The 21,569-nt window shown below is 49.8% G+C and overlaps 5 protein-coding genes across 5 annotated transcripts; 4 read left to right on the top strand and 1 right to left on the bottom strand.

Moving 5' to 3' along the window:
* Positions 1 to 1,457: 1,457 nt before the first annotated feature.
* On the top strand, positions 1,458 to 2,669 carry PFICI_05786 (Alcohol dehydrogenase 1; the record flags this gene model as incomplete). The annotated part of the gene is made up of 3 exons (XM_007834367.1): positions 1,458 to 1,515; positions 1,605 to 1,694; positions 1,756 to 2,669. The coding sequence occupies 3 exons, from the start codon at positions 1,458 to 1,460 to the stop codon at positions 2,667 to 2,669; spliced, it is 1,062 nt and encodes a 353-aa protein (XP_007832558.1).
* A 913-nt stretch (positions 2,670 to 3,582) lies between these two features.
* On the top strand, positions 3,583 to 5,853 carry PFICI_05785 (uncharacterized protein; the record flags this gene model as incomplete). The annotated part of the gene is made up of 1 exon (XM_007834366.1): positions 3,583 to 5,853. One exon carries the CDS (start codon positions 3,583 to 3,585, stop codon positions 5,851 to 5,853), a length of 2,271 nt encoding a protein of 756 aa, XP_007832557.1.
* A 222-nt stretch (positions 5,854 to 6,075) lies between these two features.
* On the bottom strand, positions 6,076 to 9,638 carry PFICI_05784 (uncharacterized protein; the record flags this gene model as incomplete). Its single annotated transcript, XM_007834365.1, has 11 exons — positions 6,076 to 6,147; positions 6,232 to 6,382; positions 6,438 to 6,623; positions 6,690 to 7,569; positions 7,619 to 7,818; positions 7,872 to 7,905; positions 7,960 to 8,186; positions 8,238 to 8,339; positions 8,413 to 9,026; positions 9,175 to 9,475; positions 9,553 to 9,638. The coding sequence occupies 11 exons, from the start codon at positions 9,636 to 9,638 to the stop codon at positions 6,076 to 6,078; spliced, it is 2,853 nt and encodes a 950-aa protein (XP_007832556.1).
* Positions 9,639 to 10,428: 790 nt separating this feature from the next.
* On the top strand, positions 10,429 to 13,792 carry PFICI_05783 (uncharacterized protein; the record flags this gene model as incomplete). Its single annotated transcript, XM_007834364.1, has 7 exons — positions 10,429 to 10,743; positions 10,802 to 11,006; positions 11,068 to 11,526; positions 11,597 to 12,223; positions 12,285 to 12,396; positions 12,473 to 12,736; positions 12,790 to 13,792. 7 exons carry the CDS (start codon positions 10,429 to 10,431, stop codon positions 13,790 to 13,792), a joined length of 2,985 nt encoding a protein of 994 aa, XP_007832555.1.
* Positions 13,793 to 14,577: 785 nt separating this feature from the next.
* PFICI_05782 (uncharacterized protein) lies at positions 14,578 to 18,185 on the top strand (the record flags this gene model as incomplete). The annotated part of the gene is made up of 6 exons (XM_007834363.1): positions 14,578 to 14,783; positions 14,847 to 16,098; positions 16,212 to 16,379; positions 16,436 to 16,883; positions 16,944 to 17,205; positions 17,285 to 18,185. The coding sequence occupies 6 exons, from the start codon at positions 14,578 to 14,580 to the stop codon at positions 18,183 to 18,185; spliced, it is 3,237 nt and encodes a 1,078-aa protein (XP_007832554.1).
* Between the last annotated feature and the right edge of the window lie 3,384 nt (positions 18,186 to 21,569).

Genomic DNA, 21,569 nt, shown 5'->3' with positions numbered 1-21,569 from the left:
GAATGGAACCGCCCCTGAATCTGGGGAAGTGCAAGCGTTGTGGTTAGTGAGCCGGGCGTCGAATCATAATCACCACGACGGACCAGGTGACACGCGAACCAGGAGACTCGCACGAGATGAGGTTGGATTCTTTGCTTGACTCTGATATTTCTTCTTTTCGCGTTGCTCCGGCCGGCCGGCTCCAGGTGGAGTCCAGACTCAGCTACCCCTCCAAGCGAGACCACTCAAAGCTCGACAGAGAGTAAAATACTGGCCATAATCGTAAGATCATGGTCAAACTTCCTCGTTTCCGAAGGACAACCCCTGTTGGCGGGTGCTGCCGGCTCTTGGATCGTGCGTCGCCAAGACCGTGTCGCTTGCACCGTCTCCCCACGCACTTGAGATGCATCACTCAATTGCTTGACATTTGTCTTTGTGGTCCTGGACAGTACAGTGCGATACGAGCCCTCCAAAGCAAAGCAGCTTGAACTCTAAATGCCGCCTTGTTGAAACGATCGACGCCCCGCGCTGCAGCCATAACAGAACCAGGGGTCACCTCCAAACCGCCAAACCGCCTGAAGAGGTCGACCGCCTTATCAGTAAGCCAGCTTCTAGCAGCTTGCAGCATTACACTGGGCTTCCATTACCATACAATACCCCGGATTCTCCAGCTAGTCTCCAGTTCTTAGGAGGAGTGATTCATGCACGAGCAGTGATAATGACATGGCCGCGCAGCTAATACCAGCTGGAGGTAAGCTTGAAGATATCCACAATTTCGGGCGAAGCTCAACCGCTACCCATCAATCGTCCGGTCGGCCGGAAGTTGCTCTGCTCGCCGCCTCGCAAGCAGGATGATCCCGCAGGCATCGTCACAGTGGGCTGACGGAGTTGTGCGTGGCAGGAGTCAGGGTACTACAGTAGTTGGGTGAGGGGTAGGATGGGTACTGTAAGTCTATTGGGGACAGTGAGATTTTGCTCAGTGGGCAGCGACAGGAGAAGGGCCTATTCCCATGCTAGGCTCGAAATGGACTGTCAATCGACAAGGTTTGCCGACAACTCACAGGCAAACGAAGGACTCTGGTGAGTATGAGAATGGACCCGTCATTGAGGGATTGGCCGAAAAGTATGATTTTTCTCTCGCTTCCCAGAGAAGCTATTTTCGCCTACCCAGTACCTACCGCATATCAGGTTTGCAGGTTTGGCGTGCGGGGACAATCTTTTACCAGGAGATCTCGGCACTAGTGAGAAGCTCGCAACAGGAGACAGTGAGATGTGAATATATAAACTCGAGATAATCACACGATATTTTCAAACACAACATTCTGAATCATCAAGGTTTACTGACTCATCATACCATTAAGCATTTGGCTAAACAGTCTCTTCTGCTTCTTTACAATCCATACATATACATACACACACAACACACAACACACTTGCTACTACCAGTTTATACCCATTCCTATACCTACCTATTCAAAATGTCTCAAGAAATTCCTACCGAGCAATGGGCCCAGGTGGTCGAGGCCAAGGGCGGACGTAAGTCCACATTCCATTCCTTACCAATACAGATTCCCATTATAAATTTCACAATTGAAGACAGTTGATCATACTAACACGTTTTATAGCCGTCGTCTACAAGAAAATTCCAGTCCAGAAGCCCGGCCCGGACGAGGTCCTCATCAACATCAAGTACAGTGGTGTTTGCCACACAGATCGTGAGCTTTTAACCTTCTGGAGGGAATAAAGTACAAAAGTACTGATGCAATATCTGTTTAGTTCACGCCATGATGGGCGATTGGCCGCTACCCACAAAAATGCCACTGGTTGGAGGCCACGAAGGCGCTGGTGTGGTTGTGGCAAGGGGCGAACTGGTCAAAGATGTCGAGATTGGCGACTACGCAGGTGTCAAGTGGTTAAACGGATCATGCATGGACTGCTACTTCTGCCGGCAAGCAGACGAGCCTCTTTGCCCGGAGCCTCTCCTCTCTGGTTACACGGTCGATGGTTCATTCCAGCAATACTGTATCGCCAAGGCCAACCACATTGCCCGCATCCCCAAGGAGTGCGATCTTGAAGCCATCTCGCCAGTTCTGTGCGCTGGTATCACGGTGTACAAGGCTCTGAAGGAGTCGGGCGTCAAGCCCGGCCAATACGTGACCATTATCGGCGCCGGTGGCGGTCTGGGCTCCATGGCCCTGCAATACGCCAAGGCCATGGGTATCCACGCCATTGCCATTGACGGCGGCGAGGAGAAGCGCACGATGTGCGTCGACAAGCTGGGCGCCGCGGCCTATGTCGACTTTACCACGTCCAAGAACCTGGTGCAGGACGTCAAGAAGGCCACGGCCGACGGCCTGGGTCCCCACGGCGTTATTGTGCTGGCCGTCAACGAGAAGCCCTTCCAGCAGGCCAGCGAGTACGTCCGCAGCCGCGGCACCATTGTCTGCGTCGGTCTGCCGGCCAATGCTTTCCTCAAGGCCCCCGTCTTTGACACCGTCACCAGAATGGTCACCATCAAGGGCTCGTACGTCGGAAATCGCCAGGACACGGCCGAGGCCATTGACTTCTTCCGACGAGGCCTGATCAATGCTCCCTTCAAGACTGTAGGACTCAGCGAGTTGCAGAATGTGTACAAGATGATGGAGCAGGGACAGATTGCCGGAAGATATGTTGTGGATACTAGCAGATAAGGAGCCTTGGAGTATTATGATTGGGTGCGGGCGGATATACTTGGAGTTTCTATGGAGGGGATACGTCTATTGTACAGTTACAAATCTACGATACTAAGATGAAAAAAAAATCTCGGATAATTCTTCTCGGCTAGCAGAGCCGCAAAATGTGACGGCAGAGCATGGTCGCATCATGGAACTCGTATTGAATTAATCCAAAACCAACAGGAAGAAGTGAGACCAAGCCATACTAATCTGGGGTACATAAGCTTATAGTGCAGATCTTCTCTCCACCCCCCCCCCCCCCCCAATTCGGCCTTGAGGCTACCTGGTAGTACTGCAAATCCAAGTCGAACAATGTGAAGCAAAAAGTCAAGAGCCAGATGCTGAATGCAAGAGATGTTCAAATATTGTGTTTCATCTCTTGGATCATGAATTCTATGTGATTTAAAGCTCATCTGACAACCGGGAAAAGGTACCTTTGACGAATGCATCACGGCCATGACCGCCACCGTTCGTCAGTTCTCATGTCTAGGCCCAAGCAGTCTGGAAATAAATGAAATACTAGGTCTTTCCTGGCCTAGGCAAAGGGACCCCAGGCGTTTGGCTTGGCCCTAATTCGGTCCAAGAGGCAACCTTGGCATGGTCCAGGGGGGCGCTATAACCCACTACTGGCACTTTGGAGTGGATTCAACGTTTCGAAGTTATATGAGTCAGGACTTGTCGTCTAAAGTGGTGATCGGATGTTTCCCTCTTTATATGGAAATCCGCAGTTCCATGTTCATCATGACAATGTTTCGTTTCCTTTGGTTTGCACGTTGAGCCGGAGCCTCACTGACCTTTTTTTCCCTTCTCTTTTGGCACGTTGTCTGTATAGGCGCGACACTCTTTTTCTTTCTTGCCAGTCGGTCTTTTTTTTCCACTCTTTACGATAATGCATTTTTCTACATTCTTTTCCGGCCTGGGTGCCGCATTCCTTCTTGCTGAACATGCTACCGCCGCCGCTGTCGCGCGCTCAGCCGCCGACAATGTGTGCAATGGCGACCTTTACTCTTCGTATGCGCCCCTGGCCACATGGTCGGCCGCTCAAGCCTTTTGTTCTTCCACATACCAAAGCTCTACTGTAACGCAGACGGTAACCACTACGGTCATTGCAGAGGCGACTTCGGCTCACTCGTTTGGGGCTTTTGTAGTTGTAAGCGTCACAGAGACGTCAACAGCCGTTGTCGCGGACGTGACTCCAGTGAATGTGAAAAGAGACAATTACAAGCCAAGATCATACGCCGAATCTTCACCAGAGTCTTCGGCTTCGGTAACAAAGGACAGTTCGCCGCGTTATTCGACCGGAGTGGCTTCAGTCCCTCTGTATTCAAACTCATCGCTGGCCATCTCATCATCAAGGGCATCATCGGTCACGTTGGCCGAGACGGCAAGCTCAGTGGATGAGTATACTCTCTTGCCGCAGTCCACCTTTGCGGTGACTGCCGCATCATCTTCAAGCCTTCCGGTGGCAACCTACTCGGCAAGAAACAGTACTGTGGCAACCAGTAGTTTTCAGACAATGGCTTCATCGGCAACGCTAGCCCAGACGGAAAGCTCATCGTCATCGGTACCGTACGAGGAGAGTCTCTTTTCACAACTCACTGCGGGTCCGTCATCTGCTGCCGAGACGATTTGCTCCTGCATCGCGGCACCAACTACTATCATGATCACCACGACCGCCACCGTCGCCGGCGTTGCTTCGGCTGCCACTGAGGCGCCGGGGACCATTTATGTCACCAAGACGGATATTGTCACGTCCGTTTCATCCGCATACTCGTACACCTCGTCATACTGGAGCAACGGCACCACGAGCGAGTCCGGACCTTACTCCGAGACGTCACTGGCTGCAGTTTCGGAAGATTCTCCGATCACGACTTCATGGACTGAGAATACTGCTAGCACTTCAATGGTGCGCACTCCGGCAGTCGACTCGCCAGACTCGGCATCCTCGACCGTACCCAACAGCGCCGTCAGCACTTCGTCTACATACTCGGAGAGTCTCGCAACTAGCACGAGGGAGGAAACTAGCACTACAAGCACATTTTCAACGTACTCGGTACACACGCCAAGCTTGTCCGCCAGTCCCATTGTGAATAATACTATAGTATTATCAACTCTCTCGACCTTTGCAGAAAGTCTTCCCGCATTCACCTGGTCGTCGAGTTCGACAACCACGTCATTCGCTAGTAGCAGCAGCACCAAGATTCCCGTGGCGACATATTCGGAATCCGCGACCCAAGCGTCTGCCACGCCTCTCATCAACAACACCATAGTGCTGTCAACGCTGTCGACATTTGCCGAGAGTTTGCCGGCATTTACCTGGTCAAGCTCAACCACGACGTCATGGACCAGCAGCGCGAGTATTCCTGTCACGACGTACTCGGAGTCCACTACAGCAGCAGCAGAATCTTCGGCCGCTCCTCTACTCAACAACACGATAGTACTTTCGACATTATCGACATTTGCTGAAACTTTGCCGACATTTACATGGTCCAGCTCGGCAACTTCGTCGTGGACGAGTGGTGGAATCAACACCACTGTGCCGACATACCCCGTCAGCGCACCGGCATCATCACCACCATCATCATCATCTGGATCCCCGGCCCTGTCGAGCGCAAGCTCGTCCAACAGCACCATGATCAGACCGTCGCCATATACACCCGGGAGCTCATCTGTCATCATCTCTCAATATTCGCCATCGACCTTTCAGACCAGCAAGGTCGTAGCCACTGGGTCGACGAGCACGGAAGCATCTGTATACCCAACCGCGTCTTCGGGCTACGCAGCCTCAGCCACCAGGGTCCCGGCCAGCACCACTGTCAGCGCCGCATCGTCATACGCAGCCGAGGCGCCCGCCGTGACCTCGTCCGCCTCTTACCCCTCGGCCAACTATGAAAGCGACAATGGCCTGTCCTATCGCATTGTCCAGAACAGCCTCTTTGTGGCCGACGAGTTCAACACCCTCGACGTGGCCATCCAGCCCGACATGGACAGTTGTATTGAGGCGTGCTCCACGACAAGCGACTGCGTCTACGTTGTCTGGGTGGCCTCGACCTCGTACGGCAGCTCCCATGAGTGTTATTTGTTGAATGGACATGACCCAGACTATGGCACTGGTTACCCCGGTGTCGACACTGCAGAGTTGTTGACGGGTCGAACTTGAGGTTTCATTGAAGCGATAGCGAGAGATTTGTTGGTGATTAGGCAGCATGGGACACATGAGATTTAATCGATGGTAATGTGTACATATAGTATGTCATGCATCCCTTGAGAGCAACATCACTCATCTTGAGCTGGAAACTCAAAAAAGAATATCAAATTTCTACCGATTGAGCATTGCATTGTGTTCGCATCTATCAAGCATGATTGACCATTGATTATGTGCCTACTGCTCCATTTCATCATCAAACCCCTTTTTGGCCATGTTCAACTTGCGCTTCTGCTGGGATCGCATTTCCTGCAAAATGGTATCAGTGATCCAATGTCATGAAACGAGGAAGAACTCTGGGTCTCCAATGCTCATGGAGGGGGGAATACACACCTGTTCCACACTATCGTTCATAATGTATCGTATCACCTTGACATGCTGACTCTGACCCAGTCGGATGGCTCTTGCGATTGCCTGGCTCTCGACGCTCGGATTCCACTGTAGCTCAACAATGAATACGCGGTTTGCGCAGGTCAAGTTCAACCTGTTGTTTGTAAGCAGAGTGAAGCCAAGTTTCACAGCATTATTCTTAAACTTACCCAAATGCACCCGTACCCGTCGTCATGAGAAGGATCCGATCACCCGTAGGTTGTCGAAAGTCGTCAAGAATCTTCTGTCTCCTTGACAAGGGGCATTCGCCGTCAATACGGGAAAAAGAGATGCCTGCCAGCCTGAGATGCCTCTCGACCAGGTTTAGTGTACGGGTCCAGCATGAAAATATGATACTTGGATCGGTTGTTTAGCTATTTCCGCCTGGAAAAAAAAAATGCTTGGAACAATGCCCGACTCACCTTTTTGTCTGGTCCAAATCGGTCCTGACGTTGCGGATCAAGACATCCATCTTTGTCGAATGGCCATTACTATTGAAATAATCCAAATCATCCAGCTCGCCATCTTCTCCTCGACGAGTTGTGTTGTTGTGTGATCTTGTCGCATTCTTTGCGGCCACTGCTTGGGGTGTGTTGCACAATGGACAGTGCCTCTGAGTGCCCTCGGCCCCTTGAGAAGACGCAGCCTCTTCAAGACAGTCCAAACACAAGACGTGCTTGCAATTTTCTACGAATTCTCTGTAGACCTTGTTTGAGCCTAGCACCGGCATGGGCCAGCGGCAGCCGTTGCAGTTGATCTGGGCGTTCCCTGCTCCGCTCGAGAGGATCGCCTCATTGGCATCGCGTTGACTATTCACCCAGGAAAAGTGCTTCTGAAAGGTTCCGTGGTTACATAGAATGCGAAGTTGCAGCTGCACTTGGAAAAGGCCAAACTTGCTGGTTTGCTCGTGCTCGCCGACCTTTTGCTTTAATTTTCGCAGAAGCGTTGCCTTGGTCTTCTCATACTGTTTCCTCTCTGCCTCGTTGAAGTCCAATTCGCGAACTTCAACTTTCAATTCAGGAAGGTCTATAAGTTCCCTGGTTCGACGTAGGCAAAGCGAGTCGTTCAATAAGACCAACCTCTCGATTGCAGTCGCGTCTTCGCTTTGTTCGTAAGGGATGACGATTGAACTCCGGAATTGTCGCATGTCGTGGAATGGTCTCGCCTTGATGAAGCAAAACAATGCACCAATGTCTTCTAGCTTATTTTGAATGGGTGTGCCCGTGAGACACCATCTTGAGTCCGCTTCGAGGGCAGCACAGGTCTTATAGAAGGTGGTGGCTTGACGGCGAATAATATGGGCTGGAAATATTAGTACAAGAGTATGCGTATGTTAGGGTGTTGCGGATACCTTCATCAAGTACCACTCGAAACCATTCGATGCTGTGCAATAGGCTAGACTTTTCGCGCCCAGGTGTGCTCCATTCCTTTGCAAGCGTATTGTACGTGGTAATGACAATGTCCGAATCGACCAGAATGTCCAGTCCAGTTTTATCTTTGGGACGATTTGGGCCATGATACCGAATTACATTTAGCGAGTTTTCAAGATGTCTTGAATTTGGATAAGCGTACTGCGCACGACATCGAGGGCGGAAATAACTTACTCTTGAATCTCGTTACACCAATTGTTGATGAGAACTAGAGCCTGGTTAGTGAAACGAGAATGAAGTCACTGCAAAGGGTGTGCCTTACGTGCAGAAGATACTACAATTAGTGTGGATCGAGTGTGATCCTTTAAGGGACCAGTCCGGTCCTCGGATCTCCTATTTTCGGCCCAGCTCTGCCCCTTTTCAAGAGTGTCTACAATCAGAGAGAGTATAGAAAGGGATTTACCCATGCCCATTTCATCCGCCAAGATGCCTCCCCCTTTCTCATCGGGCCGGAGTCGCGATTGGGCTTTGGTAATCTCATGTTGATACCTTGTCACTGATCAGTATAACGGAAGCATAGAAAGCTGGCCTGATCCCTACTTGGTTTCTCCCCTAACCACAACCTCTCTCCAAAGCCGAAATTCGTCACTGATTTCGCCCGTCTCCCTCTGCGTCATGAATTCGAGCGCTTCTTTCTGATGACTTGTCGTGACACGTGCATTTAGCATATTGATTGACTTTGGTTTGCGATTTGTGTAAAGGAATTGTTACTCACTCGAGCATGGAAGTCGTGATGCGTCCACTGACGGCTCTTCGCGTAAGCTCATTTTGCCTCCTCGTCGAGCTATACACTTCATCCATAGTTCTGCGGAGGTGTTCTTCTGCAGTCCGTGGTACTGGCCTGCTGCCACTCTCAACTGGGTTGATTGTCTGATCGATCGAACTGAGGTCTAGGTCTTCAAACTCCAAAATGTGAGGGTTCTTGTATACGACATGTGCAATGGGCTGCTCTGGCTTTTGCAACCACAGTTTGTGCTCAGAAAGCTGCGACCCGATATGATCGGCCTGGTCGGGAGGGCCATAGATGTTGATGTTGACCCTCACAAGCGCATCAGAAGCCTTGGTAACCCGACCGATTGTGTCTCGAATGACGCCGGTATCCGCTACAGCCTCAAAGTGTAACTGGGGTAACCCAAGCAGACTGCTAAGCCCTTTCAACAGGTTCGTGCGCAATATTCCAAGTTCTGTTCCATCGGAGAAGTTCAATTGGATGTGGTCTCCCGAATCCTTTAATTTGAACCGATGATTACGTGTCGTTGTTTGTGTTGGCTTCAATTTCTCGTCCAGGAGAGCCATGTCCCCGGCGACCTTGACATCGGCATTGTACAGCTGCATCAACAAGTCAGCAGGGTATAAGGGGTTTAGATGACACCAATATTCTCTGTTCCCACTGCCAACCATCCTGTTATTGACGCCCCGGCCCATGTGTGTCTTGAAATTGAGCTTGCCACATAACTGGCGAACAGAAAGAACCTACCATTCCATAACAGACATCGCAGTCATTCAAGCCTGCTCTTTCCCTGGCCGTGCTGGACTCTTGTGAAGGACCAGGTGTATTGTTGCTCATGGCAGTGTCAAAGTCACTAGGGGACGATGAACTGGGCTCGCCAGTAATCTCTGCGTGGTCGTCGGCCCATTCCTGAAAATTGTTCAAGTTTTCTGCACCAAAATCAAAGTCTAACGGTCCTTCCAGTGAGGCGTCGCCGAAACTACTGAGAAGGTCGGTGAAATCAACAACACCATCACTACTTCCGCCTACCGGATAGTGGTTCCAAGCCCTGCATACCCGTTAGTCCTGCCCCACGTTGAAGGGTCTCTCGGTCAGCACGGAACCAAAGATGAGGAAGTGACTAACAAGTCAACATCTTGCCCATAAAGCCGTGGCCTCGAATGATGATAATCTGGTGTATCGTCATTCAACAATCGTTTTAAGTCCACCATTGTGCAATAAATTGTTGTTGGTGGCAAAGGAAACGACGCCGTCTCCCATGTCACCCTGCTAAAGACGTTGGAGTCAACTCGCAAACATTGACAGGCCCAGATTTGTTCGGCGCGATTCATGTACTTTTACGAAGAAGAAAAAAGAAGCGACAACGAATAGATCAAGCATGGACTCAGCCTCGCTCGGCGGCGTAACGCGAACCACATCTGCGCACGAGCTGACTATTTGCTGCATGCATGCATGCATTGCATACCTACCTAAAGGTGAGGCAGTCTCTTTCTTTTGCCGCACGTATAGAGCCAATCAGTGGTGGACTTGCTTGGCGAGGGGAGCGGCTCGTCAAGGGGAGCAAGAGCCTATCAATGCTTATGGGTTAGCAGGCCTGACAAGCGCTGCAGGGCACCGGCCGACGATCGCCCATGCACGCGATGCTATTCGCCGGGCACTTTTGGCCAGCCTTCACGATGGAAAAAAACAGCGCCTCAAGGTTGCCTAATAAGATTGCTGTGCACGGCAATTGTGCCCAAGGCTTTCGCTTACACGGGAGGGGGGCGCTTGAGGTACGCCCGGCTTGTGTGTGAATTGTGTGGCGGAGCAATGCATGGTCGCCCAGCCTTATCGAGCCCGACAGCAGCAAGTCGTGGCAAGGCAGTCTGACGATGTTTCACAAGGCGCGAAAAGAAAAGGGGAGAAGATATGAGAGAATTTATTTGCAAAATCCATCAGACTCTGATCTTGGATTAGACTTCAAACAGTTCTAGCGGCGACCGTATTGCTCGTGAGGTCAACATGGCGTCGGTAGGCTTGAATGCCGGAGGCGGCGACGTTCAAACAGATACCGCACTCCGCGAAGCCTTGAACCAATTCAGAAAGAAAATCTCGGATGGCCATCTTTCAAGATTCCAGACAGGCACTGCAATGAAGCTCAAATATGAATGTTATCTCATACAGAGAGATCAAGAGAGGATGGCTGCCTTGTCAAACTTCCGGAGGATCGAGCAGTTCCTATTCAGACTCCAAGAGCTTCAAGTCATTTTGAAGAAGTTCTCAAACGGCGAATTCTACATCTCTTATATATGGGGTGCGATGCAGTTCCTTCTTCAGGTAAGAGCAGGTCAGCAACATTACCATTAAACCCAAAGCACTCATGTTTTCTTTGTAGACTGCGACGAGCACTTTCAAGGACGGGTCAGATGGCCTTTTGAGCGCATACGAGAGCATTGGCAAAAACATTCCCAAATTGAAAGATCTTGAACCTCTTTTCATCGAGACCACTGGCATGAGAAAGTGCCTTGTCGCTTTGTATTCAGATATCCTCGACTTTCATTCGGGAGCTTATCAATGTTTCACTCAGTTCTCCGACAAAGGTATTTCATGGATTCTTATTTTCACTTGTTTTGCTTATCTGAAACTCAATTCGCTATATAGGTCGGAAGAAGATCTTCAAGTCTGCATGGAAGGAATTCGAAAAGAATGACATGTCGTATCTCGAGGGCAGAATGAGAAAGCACAAGACCGTCGTGGAATATGGACAGCAGTGCTTGGCAGGCCAACCCTCTCCTGTCCAGGAGAGCTCACTATCTCCCAATGACATAACAGACCTGAGAAGCAAAGTCTTCGCCCACGAGAACGACTGTAACAAAGAAGAAGAAGAACACAACCGCAGAGAGTCAGAGCGACGCGAGGACCAGTTTGGGGACGCATTGCGCTGGATCCTGGCTGATCAGAATACTTCTGATGCGACTCATGAGAGATTATGTAAGGATCGAATGAAGTTTCCGGGTACCTGTGAGTGGATCGATGATGTAGATTCTGTTGGCAACTGGCTGGATCCAAAATCAACATCAATGCATCCCATTCTGTGGATCAATGGCAGTATGGGCGCTGGTAAGTCCTCCATTCTGGAGAGTCCTGCGCTAACCTGAGTCTTGCTTAAGCCATGCTAAAGATAATCCAGGAAAATCTACGTTGGCTTCATATCTTGTCGAGAAATGTGTGAAAAACGAAACCTCAGCAGGAACTCCTTGCAAGGCCACCTATTTCTATTGCGACGGGAAAGATCCAACTGCCCGGACATTTCTAGCCATTTCCAGAGGATTGCTGTACCGCCAACTCATGCACATCCGCGAAGAGGAAAGGTTCAGACATCTCATCGCACACTGCTGTGATAAGAAGAGTAATTCTGGCCAACAATATCTGAATGCCGAGGAAACAGCAGAATCATTGTTGAAGACATTTTTCGAAATCATACCAGGCCAATACATTGTTGTTGATGGCTTGGATGAGTGTGAAAAGCCTGTAATCAAAGACACACTAAGGACTCTTAGCTCCGTGGTTACGCAGCAGGACACGATCGAGCCTGGAAGTTTAAGACTATTGATCATCAGTCGTGAACTACCCGAAATCAAGAAACCACTCTCAACGGAATCTGCGAATGCAGGCATCTTCAAAATCGAAGCGGAACACAACGAGGCGGCCATCAAGATGTATGTTGGTCAGCGGCTTGCCGATTTCGACCCACGGTTTGATCTCAACATCGACATGAAAAAGTATATAATCAAGAAGATTTCTGATACGGCTGAAGGTGCTTAAGATTAATCTCTGTCCCAACGAATATTAGTTCTGACTTAGCTTACCGCTCCCAGGAATGTTTCTCTTTGCCAGACTCACACTCGACCACCTTGAAGGGTCTGTCTCGAGGGCAGATTTAGACCACAGATTAGAAGATGGCCATTTCCCCAAGACAATTCACGAGGCGTACGTCCAACTTTCTCTCAGACTCTCTGAAATGTTTTGCTTTATTCAGCTGTACAAAGTGCTTACACCAAACCAGATATAATCGCTTGCTGGAGAACCTCAAAAAGTCTCTGGACTCGGAGCAATGGAATAAGGCCAAGTGCATTTTTGGTTGGTTGACATGCGCCATGCGTACTCTCCACTGGCACGAGATACGAGCTATTGCCTCGATTGAGCGACATAACGAATCGGTTGAGCTCCAACAGCATGGATTCATCCCTGATGTGCAAAAGTTTTGCGGAACGCTCGTCCACGTGAATCCAGGCAACAAGGTGGAACTCATACATCTGACAGCTCACAGGTACGTTATCGTATCTATTTTTTTCCATTTTAACTCTGACTCATCCTCATTAGATACATCCTCGAAAGTGAGCACGTCAGCAAGGAAGAGGTCCAATTTGATCTAGCCACTTTGTGTATGGAATACCTGACGTTTCCATGCTTCAATAAAGGAATCTTGGTCCCCTTGAGAAAGTCATTCGCCAGTGATGGTTTCTACGCTTTCCAGGACTATGCGGTGTCCCAGTGGTTCTATCACATCGCGGAAGTGCTAAAAATCCAGGAGCTCACCATTGACGGACCAAAGTCTCAGAAATTTGCCGAAGTCCTGGTGGTCTTTATGGACAGGTACCGAGATTCTGTTGATGACGTGGACGCCGCGCCAAGCTCGGCTGGAAGCGAGCCCAGTCATATCGACCTGGAAGAGGTCAAGGTGCAAGCCAAGACTGATTGCGCCAGCCTAGAAGGGAGACCTTTCTACAAAATACTATTCGATCTCTGGGTTCACGTCTCGAAGCACGAAAAGGAGGGCATCGAAAACCGCAACAAACCATGCCTGAAAGAAATGGAAAAGGTACTAGAGGACAACCGAAAAGCAATCGAGGCGCTGGGAGAAGCCAAAAATGAGAGACCCCAGAATCTCTATGAGTATTATGGCAAGAACCTGTACAAATGCCCAAGGACACGGTGCGACTACTTTCACGAAGGGTTGAAGGATGAAAAGCAACGCAAGCGTCACATTGCCCGACACGATAGGCCATTCATGTGTACGGCGCCTGGTTGTACAATGGCGGAAGCTGGATTTATATCCAACAAGGACCTCGAGAGGCACAAGAAGAACTACCATTCGGATGCGGCCGAAGGACAGAGCCCGTTCCCACAGCGCAACAACAGACAGAGCAGTGAAGCACGCTTTGATTGCCGAATCTGTAAGAAGAAGTTTACGAGAAAGATCAACTTGGACGGGCACATGCGCAGTCATTTCGGTGATCGCCCGTACAGCTGTCAGACCTGCAACAGGAGATTTACCAGACTAAACGATCTGAGGAGGCATGAGAGACTGCATCTCAGGAGATGAAAACACGAATACGTCAGGCTGTGGAATTGTGCCAGATGTGCAATGATTGACAATGACAAATACACCCCTCATGAATAGTCAATGCATCGATTCATTTTTCCTTTATGAGAACATGTAGGTATCTACCCACCTACCTGATAAATAACCGTGCGTTCGTTCCGGTTCCCAATCCAGATTACGACAAGGAGTGGGTACATACTCATTTATTCATGGCATGGGATGTACTTTTCTATCTATTCAGTGCAACACGATGATAATTGGATGCATTTATGAAAGTCTACCTTATTTTCTAGTCCAAAGTATATATATTCCGTGTTCTACTGTCATTGGCAATACTGAAATGGAGATGCTGAGTGAGAACCTAGCCAGTTAGTGCTGCGTACCTTACTCAACCGAACTGCTAGGGGCTCCTGGAAAGCTCCCCAAGTGCCACCAACATCCCTGGAAGCCCGCCGGTGAGCCAATCGGCTACAGCAAAGTTGATGAGGCGGCCAAACTCAAACTTTGACTTAGTGACGTTCATCCCCAGCGCGACCCAGCACTCTGGCAATCTGGTGGCCCGATCCCCATTCCCGATCGCCGCTGTGCTGGGTGATTGTTTGCCCATGGATTCTTTGACTTTTTAGTGTAATGCAACATGATTTTCATCTAAGACTCATTAGCTTTTCTGGGCGTTGGTCAAATCTACTTTTGAACACCTCAAGCTGTCGTCGCTCTGTATGCGGGAATACACGATTGACTCGGACGGCACCACGGAAGCCGATTGAGGCCCAGGACGGACGGACATGTCGAGCAGCAGCAGCAGTGGTGTCAAGAGCACTCCGCCAAAGTCAGCTGCGAGCGACCAACATGTAGACCCAGATGGTAGCATTCCAGCATCTGACAATCGTCAAGACGGCAATGATGATGGCGCGGCCCCAAAAGCACCTCCAAAGCCCGGCATCATGGCCAGGCTGGGCCTTGATAAATCAACGCTTCTAATGATGTTCAAGTAAGTCATTTTTCCCAAGGGCGGATCAGCCGGAAACGTTGCTATGGTCTCACATCTCTTTAGAGGCGGCGTGGCCCCAACCATTGCTATATCCATATTGCAGTCTGCAAGGGTTGCCAATTATTACACCACGATCGGCTATCTCGTGGGCATTATCAGCATCCTGTCATTGTCCATTACTCCCCGCGGCAAATTCCTGCAGACATGGGCATTGAATATCATCTTTGCCTGTCTTGGGGCAGCTGTCGCGCTTCTCGTCATGTGGTCTGCTCTCCAGGCACGTCTACACACGGAATCGCGGCCCCTAGATCCCAGTACCGGTTTGCCCGCCTACAATTCGAGTCAATCGGCCGTCTCGGGCGTCTGGCTCTTTGTGCTCATCTGGTTCGCCAATATGATTCGGTCGGAACACCCGAGCATAAAGATACCCGTTATTATCTTTTGCATCTTTATCAATATCAGCTGTACAAGCAGTCCCAACATTACCACCACCGCCGCCGCCGAGGCTCTGGTCAAGAAGATTTTGACGACCATGCTTACGGCTCTGGGCATTGGCGGCGCGTGCTCCCTCTTGATCCTGCCCGTGCCCAGCCGCAAGGTGACATTTGGCCAGATGCGTGGCCTCATCATGCTAATGCGCGGCGCCATCAAGCAAGAGAAGCTGTACATGCAGAGTCTCGAACGTGAGGACATGTTTGCCAAGCCGCACGATGTTAGCTCGGCAGTCGACCATGGCCGGGACAGAAGAGGGAGCAAGTTAAAGCCGTCTGGCGCAGACGCCGAGCCCGTCACCCAGGCCGAGGCCAAGGCGCTCAAGGCGACCATTAGCCAGATGCGCGAGCTGGCGGGCAAGGTGCAGGCCGACTTGGAGTTTGCCAAGCGAGATTTTTCGTGGGGTAAATTTGAGCCGGCCGATCTGCAAGTCACGTTTCTCAAGATTCGCTCGTGCCTGATTCCCATAATCGGCATGAGCACGCTCATTGACATCTTTCAAAGAGTAGCGGAAAGGCGCCACTGGGTCACGGACAGCCGCACGCCCGCCGAGGTGATATCCGAGAAGAAGGAGGAGAAGAGGCTCTGGAACGAGGTGATGCGGCAACTTCACAACCCCTTTGAGGTTCTCTCCGAGATTGTCGATCAAGGGCTCGAGCACGCTGCGATACAGTTGGAATTACTACCACGACCCAAAGCGGCCAAGAAACGGCAAGAGGACCAGCCAAATGGGGCCGAGGATGTCGAGGCAAAAGGGGGTCTTTCGAGACCTGGTGATGCTGACTTTGGAAGAGGCCTAGAAGATAAAATCAATTCTCTCAAAGTGAGTTCAACTACACCAATTGGAATCTCTCTAAAAGTTGAAAGCCGAAGAACACACCTGGCTAGTGGAAGAATCAATCATACAATTGAATTGCGCTGATGTCAAAACTCCAGGACGTGAAAACCAAGGTCCTAATGGTTTGGGCCAGGGAAAGAGGCTTTGTGCAAGAAAATGGCGACGAGCCAGAAACCATACGTTCGGATTGCCTCAATAACGACCCCGACGAGAAGCACCGCCGTGATCAGTCACAGTTGTACTTACTATTATACATTGAGAAACTTGTGAGAAAAGGAATCCGTATTCGACAGAATCTGTTGAGGATTGACACGGCCCATAGATACAAGAAGCCGCCGAAGCAGTACACAGCCTCGTCAAATTCGCCGATGAGAGAGTTGCAAGTGGCAAGATGGATAAGAACCGCTTAATCATACCGACCTGGAAGAGATTCAAGAAATGGACAGCGGCAATTTTTAAAGGGGAAGATGCATCGGGCGAGAATACGGCGGACTTTTTCGACTCCAACAATGTCGTATACATTGGCGATGGGTTTGCTGCAAAGAAGGACCCTGAACATCTTCCCGCTACTAACTTGGTTGAGCGCATCGGTAACGGAATAAGAACCGTCAATCGATTCTTTGGCTCTCCAGCGTCGTTTTTTGGTATTCGTGCTGCCTGCGCCACCATGACTGTGGCCATTGTTGACTTCATTGAGCCCACTCAGGCCTTCTTCGTTAAGCAGCGATTAGTCTGGGCCATGATTATTGTGTCAATTTCCATGACCGAGAGTAAGTCAAGTCTTTTCAGAGGTGTTAAGCATGTTTAGCAGCCACTGAAAAATACTCTAGCTTCCGGACAGTCAATCTTTGGCTTTTTATGCCGCATAGCCGGAACAATTGGTGCAATGGTTCTGGCCTTGATTGCTTGGTATATCGTTGATCACAGAGCCCCGGGAGTCATTGTATTCTATGCGCTCTTCATCATGTGTATCCATTACGGTTTTATCAAACATCCCCAGTTCATGCCTACATGGATGATATCAATGGTCACTCTCACTCTCATCATTGGCTATGAGCTGCAGGTTACCAAGATTGGCATCGCTGTAGCCGAGTCCATGAACCAGCCATTCTACCCGCAAGTTCATTTACCACGTATATTATCCCAGTATCGTTTTCTAACTTTGTTGCAGTATCTATGAGTTTGGGCCGTATCGTTTGGCGACGGTGGCTGGAGGGTGTTTCGTCGCGTTCATCTGGACCATTTTCCCCTCTCCCATTACGGATCGTACCTGGCTTCGCCGAGATCTATCCGCAACCATGTATCTTCTCGCACATTATGTTACAGCCATTAATGAGACGCTCAAATCTCGACTAAACGACACCGGCGGCGATCCAGACGTCAAGAATACTCCGGCGTATAGGCTAGCAAAGACGCGGCGCCGTCTCTTTGGCAAGCTCCTGTTGTTACTCCCGTCTTTGAACCAACACGCCAATTTCCAGCGCTACGAGCCAACGATTGGCGGCAAGTTTCCTCGTCAGACCTACCTTGATATCATCCAGCGTGCGACGCGCATAACGTCTTATCTCACCCTCATGTCGCACTCGGTGACATGGCATCAAAACCCGTCCCAAGAAGATCGTGCCTGGAACCAGGCTCTCTCTGCTTTACTACAGGATGTCAGCTCGACCAAAGACACGATAATTTGCACTCTCGCCCTGGTATCCAACTCGCTCCTAAACGGACAGCCTCTGCCACCCAATATACCCGTGCCGAAACCGTATGAGCTCACGCGACACCTGCAAAAGATCAAGGTGCCAGCGCCGTCGGCGGGAACGGGACCGACCATCAACCTCCTAGACGCAAGCAACATGGCCGAGAACGGCTACGCCGAGTTCGCCGTGCTCCAGGTCACCAGCGTGCTCGTGTGTGATGAGCTTGCCGGTATCGTCAAAGGGGTTGGTAAGCTCGTCGGCGTCGTCGACTTTAGCTTTCGCGTCGAGGGCAGTGTCAGCAGCCTGCCCTCGGGCTCGACCACGGCCGCGGGTACGGATAGCGATGCGGACGGGAAAGGAAAAGGAAAACAAGACTAAGGGATGAGAAGAGACTTTTAGTGTAAAGTTTTGGTTTAAATATATAAATTCACAAGCATTTCGGATTAGGCCATCTTCGACCTTTAGGAAAGAACAAATAGAATGTATAATAATTGAAAGATGGTCTACAGAAATACCAGTACCGGCAACCTGGACGGCTACAACAAAGTAGTAGCATCCAAGATAGCTGCACAACAGTGATTGATAGATACTTGGGAAGCCGCACTGGTCTGACGGGAATCCTGCTTTGCCTTGCCTCTATGCATGAGAAACTTTCAGGAACGGAAAGCAATCACCGGAGCTTAAGTTTCACAGAGAGTTCATCCAGAAGCTTGCGGGGAACTTACATGGAGGGTTTCTCAACTCTCAAGACAAAACGAAAGTGGCCCCCTACATAAAAAGCATGTGCATGATTCGAGAGAAACACTCCAGAGACAAGACATCACGCAAAAGGGTTTGAGACAAATTTCTGCTGTGAAGCGTGCAGCCCTACCTGAATTTTCTAGAATGCGTGTTTTTCCTTCCACAACCATGCCATGCGTGCTTGACAAGCGCGCTTGCAGCACTGTAAGACAAATGAAGAAGAAAAAAAACAAGCAGGTTGAGAAAGGCACAGCAGAGCCGCATGTCTTGTGTGTGTCGACAACAGCAACCAGCACACATCTGAGACATATGAGCCCATGGGTCAGGAGGGAAAAAAGGGTAAGCCCGCCTTGCAGAGCATGACCTTTTGCCCAAACTGAAACATTATTTATATCCGGCAGTTCCCGAGCTTTGGATATATTTTGTGACAATGTTCCCATCTCCTTGTTCCTGCTCTTGATTCTTGGATGAACAGTACGTGAGTTTTCTTATTGCAGAGCCGACCTGCACACTGTCGTCTTAGGCTTCAAGACAAGATATATATGCCCCATGAAGAACTGGCAGTTGATTACATAATTACAGCAGATAGTTTTCTTTATACTTACTTATTTCATGCCCTACTTGAGTGCGGATATTTGATTCGCCTCAGCCGAATGGGAATTGAGTTCTACACGTATACCCGAAAAAAAGAAGGGGGAAAAGGACAGAAGGTGAGCCAACTGCAAGGCCGATCAATTTTTCGAGTCTCGTGTCACAGAAGCCTCCCCACAAGCAATGTTCCTTGTAAGCCGCCAGGACGATCAGTTGGCCAAATCCGGTTGGCAGATTATGAGCTAGAAACTGAAGTTCCCTCCCCCATGAATATCGAGTATAGATCGACGTTGGGTGGCGCGTGCACGGATAATTCAGGTCAATTGCCGATATATCTTGGTTATTCCTGTCAAAAGGCATGGCCGGAAATAGTACAAAGTATAATATGTACGTGCCAAGTAACCCCCAGCTTTTCCATTCTGGAGGTACGAGCCAAATGCTCGACCAGGGCATTTTTTTCATTGTCTTTGTGGGATCCGAGAAGATCAGTACAGAGTAGTCCTGAGTGGATCTCTAGTGTCGTCATTGCAAGGTCATGATCGGAATGCCTATCTAGTACTTAGGAACACAGAGATGCAAGACACTGCAGTATACAAGACGGGAATACCAGCAACTAACCTAGGTAGGTATTCATAAATGGGTCCCATTCTTGTCTCTGCGTCTCCAGTCCAACGACGGAACAATATATGACGTTTGTGTTATTCGACAAAGGCCTTCAGCCAAATGGATTAGATGAAGTCCGTTTCTAGATCCCCCAATGGTAGGTACCCTTGTCCTATGGCGCGGCTCTCTTGTGTTTGCCGTTCGTCATATGTGCTTGGCCAAGCCGGGACCGGGGGGACTTGCGCGCGTGCGGCAGAAAAAAAAAACCTGTAAACCGGACCTACCTTGCTGATAATGGGACGATTTCACACGCAAAACAATCCGTGTAGCAAGAAAAGGCAGTAGCAGCATCAGAAACACAAAAGAAAGGACGAACAATACTGCTTGCTCAGGAAAACCCGTGTGAGTGGGGAATTCTGCGACCGAGATCGTGAAGGCCTGCACGGCGACCGAAGGGGGAAAAGATGAGAGAGCAGCCAGAAAGCCCAGGCCGCCGATCATTCCCTCCCAGAATCAGAATCGGGCATTAGCAGATCCAGGGTCCTCTCTGTCCTGTCCAACTGGCGCGGGGAGGTGGGCGAACCGGGGGGGACTTCAGTGTCTTATTCTTGTTTTTTTTTATGGCCTTCTAGAACAGGTTCATTTGTGCCAATGACACCGGCGAGTGAGCAAGTTGTCCAAGAAGAATGCTCAGAGAAGACGGTCATTATTTTAGTCTGTTTGTTTAAGGATGATTGTCTGACATTACCGAGACCGAGACCCGTGTCCAATGGCCGCGATATGCGGCGCCGCGTGGAAATAGACTCTTGACTGTCTCTCCCGTTAGTTGGGGGGGGGGTTCGCTTCTCTCTCATAGGACGTCGCCTAGAATACTAACTTAGAATAGCGTCCGTCGACATTACAGTGGTGGAAGGGGGTTTCCCACCCCCAATTCGAATTCTAAAGACACAAAAGCCGCATTGACGGTTTTTGCCCATGAAAAAGAAGACCACCACGATATAGAGCGCAACCATAAAATAAATTCCCACAACCTATCGTGTGTGGTTACATTCGCCCTGTGGAAAGATGATGCACCGAATGTGGCGACGAATGCGTTTTTCATGGTGGTTGTGTGAGGTCATCCCGCAAAGTTGCTCTGCCTGGCAGGTATGCTTGGCCACAAAGAATCAAGGATGACTTCTGTGTGTGTGATTGACACCACCTTTGAGGGCTTTTACAATATCACCAAGCATAGTCCACTAAAGGAGGCCCATATTGATTGATCCTCTGTTCATTGGTTTGTGTGCATGGTGGGAAGGCAGGAATGCAGACGTACGGAATAAAAGCTTCATATACAAGATTGCCGCTTTGGGGAGTGTGCGCCCCACCTTTAGATATGCCGAGCCATGGACCTACCTTACTACCTTACCATCTAACCTACCTATTCTATTAGCCATCCTTCTAATTGATGGCTCATAAGACTCTCTCGTCTGGAAGGCGACGCGTCGATCGTTGTTCGCTTTTGGGCTAGACACGATGGGAAAACATTGCATTTCGCCTCAAATCTACAGGCATTGCAGACTGCATAGTAATGACATCCTGCCATGTCAAGTCTACCGGCATCTTGCAGAAACGCCTCAAGTGCGAGCCATCCGATCAGCACGCCACATAATGGTTCATTGCTGCTTCGAGAACGACGAAAAGTACTATGATGAACACAGTACGAATGAGTTGACTCCTTACTTTGGCAGATGGAATCTTTTTTCCCAATGTTGTTGTGCCTAGCCAAAACGTTTTTCGATCCAATGATAGGAGGCAGGGCTGGCACATTTCAAGACAGCCACGTGT

Source organism: Pestalotiopsis fici (assembly GCF_000516985.1).
Source record: "Pestalotiopsis fici W106-1 unplaced genomic scaffold PFICI_Scf_3, whole genome shotgun sequence".
Classification (NCBI taxonomy): Eukaryota; Fungi; Ascomycota; class Sordariomycetes; order Amphisphaeriales; family Sporocadaceae; genus Pestalotiopsis; species Pestalotiopsis fici.
The sequence above is the reverse complement of the archived record's forward strand: the minus strand, read 5'-3'. Positions and strand labels throughout refer to the sequence as shown.